Source organism: Pectinophora gossypiella, chromosome 14, assembly GCF_024362695.1.
Source record: "Pectinophora gossypiella chromosome 14, ilPecGoss1.1, whole genome shotgun sequence".
NCBI lineage: Eukaryota > Metazoa > Arthropoda > Insecta > Lepidoptera > Gelechiidae > Pectinophora > Pectinophora gossypiella.
Genome location: NC_065417.1, coordinates 8,490,155 through 8,495,521, shown reverse-complemented (window position 1 = coordinate 8,495,521; position 5,367 = coordinate 8,490,155). Strand labels below are relative to the sequence as shown.

The following is a 5,367-nucleotide window of genomic DNA, read 5'->3' as shown; positions in this document are numbered from 1 at the left end:
CTGCAATTACGTAATATCGAAAGTTTAGACCAAGGACAAGTTTAAATGATCTAAATCAATGTTGCGTAAAGTAGAAATGTTAGTCATAATTTGTCCACTTTGGAATTTCTATACATTTTCTAAGTCAATCTTCGTTAAAAGCATACCTATATACATGTAAATACGGTAAAGAGGTACGTGCCTGGTATTTGAGTGTCTGTTTGAAGTGCGGCTCGGTGGTACGGCGGACGACGCGTGTCTTGCGCTTGTGCAGCCACTTGTCCCCGTCGCGCATGTAGCACTTCACGTACGAATCCGGCACTTCTCCATTCACTCCGTACACTCGACGAGCGTGAGATACCTGTAAAATATATATACACTTTGTAGTAAAGTGCACCTGGATTTTTAGCTTTTATAGGTGCTGGTTTCATCAAGTTTCGTAGACCATAAAATTGTTACGAATGCGTCTACGACAGTGTTGCTCCGCCCCGTAGCGGTTTACGCTACAACGTAGCTGTAATCTAATTTCTTTGTTCGAAACTTTAAAACACTAACTTGTTTTGCTTCCCTGATTTTCTTTCTTTTACAGGTAAGTAGTTAACTCTATAATTGAAGCGGATTTGTTACATAATATGTGATGTATAATTTATAGATGTTGGTGTTTACAATTGTTTGATTCAAATATAAAATCTGCGTAATTTTTATTTACTACCATTACCATTACTAGTAACTTGTCGAGTAAATCGGTTAAGTTTTTCAAGTACTTAATCTAATTATTTTCTTGCTGTTAAGCGAGTTCATCGGTTATGACGTACCTCAAGTTCCAACTGTCCTTTGATCATGATGATGCTGAGATTGATCTCAGCGTGTAGCGGCGCGAGGGTGGCGTTGCGTGGCGGCAGCTGGCCGGGCCCCAGCGGCACGTCGTCGTCGTCGTCGCCCAGCTTGTCCTGCGCCGCCGCCGCCGGCACCGCCGCCCACATGCTGCCCTTGCGCCCCGTCGCCGTGCCTGCCGCGCACAACACACACTGCTCGCCCGCTCCCAACGAGCCCTCAACGTCGCAACACCGGCTTGCCTTCATGCGACGAGTTTAGGTACTTCTATTTTATCTATGTGACTGATTGAAGGTTCTTAGGTCGTAGCATCAACGCAAGCGGTGTTGTGGTTTAGAGGGGGCGGGTAAGACGGATTCCTTGAAGTATGAGTACGTCATAAGGACTTGTAAATTCTAATATGATATATATCGCATTAAAACATTCATTTCAAAATAACAAATCAAAATACAAAACGAGATAAGTAAACCATTCAATCGAACACTTAATAATGAAAATAAACATTTACATTAAAATAAGCACGTCAAACAGCTTCGTGCCAATATGTATGAACACTTCCGTTTACATAGAATTCAAGTCGGTTCCTTTCCTAAACACATAAATGAAAGAAGAAGCATTTTAACGTGTGCAGCCAAAAGTGTAGTCGAGTCTAATAGTTGCCTGAAGCGCTCATTATGGTTAAGCATTCCGTGTCATGAGCAGCCATTAGTTAACTGTAAACTGGATGTGTCTGTGGAGGGGTAATCTATATATAGACATGCCGCCGCGGCTGCGCGAGCCGGTGGTGCCGCGAGTGCGCTGCGACAGGGGCGACCGCGACCCATAGCGCATAAGGCGGCTTAGCATTCAACATTCCCTAATCCAGTTAAATAAAACGAATTCCATAAAAATTGTATCGTATCCAGCTACGGCCTAAGAATAAGATATATACAAGAAATCTAATAGAATGCGCATCGTAACAATGAGTGACATTCGCAGAGGTGATGAAGTCCAAAATATCCTAGACGACAAAATGCCATCGAGATGAACGTAGACGGGCAGCCGAACAGACGGAACACAGAGACAGATGAAGTGAGCGTGATCGCCCGCGGCCGGGCATGCGTCAGGACAGTACAGTACAGACACAGTGAAGTGATGAGAAGCTTCGGGCGCAGCCACATTCAACGGTGCGTGCGCGCGGCCGCCGCGCAAGCGATGTATGACCCATGCTACTACGTGGCCTGAGATCCCCATTCTGAGTCGGTCGGCGGGCGCGGCGCGGCGCGTCCCCCCGGCCAGGGCTCGAGGGGACGCGCCACCCGGCGGGGGCCGGCCCACACAGAATCGGAATGCGGAGGCTGGCGGCCGTCGGACGTCACAAGGGATCGCGTACACCGACACCGCGCACGGACAAACCCTGCTGGGAAGCTCGCGCGGGCGCCGGCACGAGTAATCGCTTACCGAGGTTCTAACGGTCCGTCGCTGCTGACCAAACAAGCACAACACAGTACAGGTCAGTACTACCCTCAATGTTCGCATAGTGTAGTGATCGCTGGGGCTCGCACGAGATGCTCGAGGGCAGTATAGTCGGTGTTCTCTGTTAGCGACCTGTCTGCCTGAGCCTAAGCGGACTCGTGTTTGGACAGGGGTGCGCGTTGGCGTGAGCGCCGGGATCGTGATCAATAAATAAATTGTGCGAATGAAAAACTTAATAAAACAATTGTTATTATGGCAATATAAAATGCGCGGTTTTTATTTTTTGGCAATGTGAATAAAAACTGATTTGGTCATAGCTTGACTAGAATGAGCCATAGTTATTGAGTTAGCTGACCAAAAAGTGTATTAGAGATGGACTGATAATAGTGGGTAGTTCGCTGGATAATTTGACGTGATTCTTTATTTTTTATGTTCTGTAAAGAAATTCAAATTATACAATTAGTCATTTACATGAAATTAATTTGAAATTTTCCGGCGGAAATAATTTGTTACATTTGCAAAATTACCTACTTATAGAACTTTTTTACCGTACAAATTTCCAAATACTAACACCAAATTATTCAACATAACGTTTATGATACACCAAAAACACCTTCCATTAATCGTTGACGATGACCACTCATTAGTCACTTGCGAAACTGGTCTGACGTCCAGAAAGATATGGCAAGATTTTAAATTATTGTATATAAATATCGCGTAATGTGGTAATTGCCAACGGTAGGGATGGGTATAGATGACTAGATATTTGACATCTAATTTGTTGTAGAAGTCGAATACCTGTCAAGTGACAGTTAGATTAAGAGCCGGCGTTAATGAGAGTGCGTTACTTACGCCTGGCCGTGGACCCGGAGAGGGAGAGAGTACGGCCAAGTTCACCCTTGACTGCGCGCAGGGAGCGCAAGATATCGTCGGGGTCGCGGCGCACGCACGAGGAACGCCGGCGCTCGCCGCGGCGCGACGGGGCGCCGCTCGCGTCTCCACCGCCATCTGTGTCCAGAATAAACGTAATATCTGCTCCAACTGCTAAAACTTAGGTAACACAATCGTAAATTAGTTCATTTTACACAATATAAAATAAATAAAATAATTAGAATAAATAATAATTAAATAATAATAATTATTATTTTAATTATATAATTAGAATAAATTAACTTACATTCCTGGTTAGCTATGCTATGAAAATGCACGTTTAAAAGTTACATTGATACCTTTCTCGGCTTGCTGGAATGATGATCGTCGGGATCCGGGAAGAGAACGGGAGAAGTCTTTTCCAAGCTGGTAGACCTCTACCTCTAAGGTCTCAGACTGCGACGAGCCTCGGCGAGAGCCGCCCACCCAAGCGTGATCGGGATGCAGAAGAGACGCGCACTCGCCAATCGAGTCCACATCATCTGGTGCAGAAAAAAGTATAGATAGCAAATTGGCAGTCCATTATTTGTTCTAGAAGGTTTTGGCTTTAAAAGCAAACTGCGTTCTGTTCCACTTACCACATGTGTTTTCTAAATTTGAAAATGTTGGTTTATGATTAGTAAAACTAAAGACTAGAATGTGGTGTCGAGCGAGATTGATGTCGTATGTTGTTTTGACATCGGCAGCGTGGGGCGCGAATCTACCTGAGACAGAGCGCTGCGAGGCGAAGTCCCCGCGGCGCAACGCTCGCGCACCTGTGAGCGAGCCGCGGGGCGAGGCGTTGGCGGACCTCGTGCCGCGCTCCTCCAGTGTCCACCACACTGCGCGTTCCTCAGCAAATGCCTTTTCAACTTCCATCTGAAATAAGCAAAGAATAGTAAACATCTTGTGTAATCGTCGTTTTAATATTAGTGGTGAGTCGTTTCAAAACGTCGAGTGATAAGTTTTAGTTCACTTTGAAAAGGTTTATTCTTGGATACTTGCATACAACAGTGGTTACTTCGAGTTGACAATCAAATCGGTAGGTATAAATTCGGTCAGTTCAGGGCATACTTGTAACTTTCAATATTTTAGGAAAACTTTTTTTTACCTGATTGCCTGTAAAATACAAAATGGCGGTAGAGATGTAAAAATAAATACGTGGCATACCCCATACCATTTTTAAATAATCCACGCTTAAATATTACACAACCTGAACGTTGTGTAGGTAGGATCTTTAGCTAAACTGTAGGTAAGTAACTCTAATCTTCATAAACATCCTCATTTATAAAGATTTCCTTTACACACTACTATTTTTCTATATCATCTTGATTCTTTCTTAGTTCTCATTTTTTTATTTTCTTTAGTTGTCCTTAATTGCATACCGTGCACTCTCCGATGAGCACAGGATCGATTCCGGGACAGGCATCCCACAGAGTGAGCTCAAGAGCGCGGCCTGCCAACAAGTCTGCTGTGAGGCCTCCGAAACCGAGAGTAGCGTTCCACACGGGGCTGCAGGACGCTGACGCCGGGTCGGTCTCCACCGGCGGGCAGCTCTCCCTGTCACACAAACAAACTTTTCAACTCTAGAATTGAATTGAAAATAAAAAGAAACCCAAAAATTTACACGAATTTTACGACGGAAAATTCCACTTGATATTTACTCAGAATCATGAGCTGAATCGACCCCTTTAGTATTCGTTACGATGTCACTAACATCCTGTATTTTTTTTATTCCTGTAACTTACAATGACGGCAATAGACGTATTCTGGCGAAAGCTTCAGGCTCGTCACCGTAGCCGAGCGTGTGGTCCCTCGGAGGCAGGTCGTCGGCAGCAATCAGTACCACCACTAGTTTCCGTAGCTCGCTCTCGAACCACACCTGCAGCTGCGCCCGCGCCGGCGGACGCTCGCGCGCGCGCTCAGCACGATCTTGCTCCTACACACACACAACCACACTCAAACCTACAAGACACGCTTCGAAACTAATTCGCAAATGTGAATAGATGTATTGAATTAATTTAACAATAAGCATTAATGCTCTCGTAACGTTCATACATCGAATCACATAGTACGACTAATTCCAGACACATTGCTACAAAACAAACGGCGAGTGACTTTTCTTAAAAATAAAATAATAAATGGAAATAACTCATCAAGGCCTGATGCAAAATCTAAATCGGTTTAATC

The 5,367-nt window shown here is 44.7% G+C and overlaps 1 protein-coding gene across 6 annotated transcripts in view; it reads right to left on the bottom strand.

Annotated features, from left to right (window-relative positions):
• The window catches only part of LOC126372413 (regulating synaptic membrane exocytosis protein 1), a 139,355-nt gene that overhangs the window by 3,112 nt on the left and 130,876 nt on the right, over positions 1-5,367 (bottom strand). For 4 of the 6 annotated variants that reach the window (XM_050018138.1, XM_050018141.1, XM_050018140.1 and 1 more), the window contains 7 exons: positions 4,926-5,116; positions 4,563-4,737; positions 3,903-4,056; positions 3,498-3,680; positions 3,121-3,276; positions 795-988; positions 182-340 (listed from right to left, as the gene is read on the bottom strand). In XM_050018138.1, coding sequence (XP_049874095.1) covers positions 182-340; positions 795-988; positions 3,121-3,276; positions 3,498-3,680; positions 3,903-4,056; positions 4,563-4,737; positions 4,926-5,116 — 1,212 coding nt within the window. Of the gene's footprint in view, positions 1-181; positions 341-794; positions 989-1,083; positions 2,703-3,120; positions 3,277-3,497; positions 3,681-3,902; positions 4,057-4,562; positions 4,738-4,925; positions 5,117-5,367 lie in introns of those variants that run through there. The other 2 variants (XM_050018142.1, XM_050018143.1) reach the window with 2 other exon arrangements.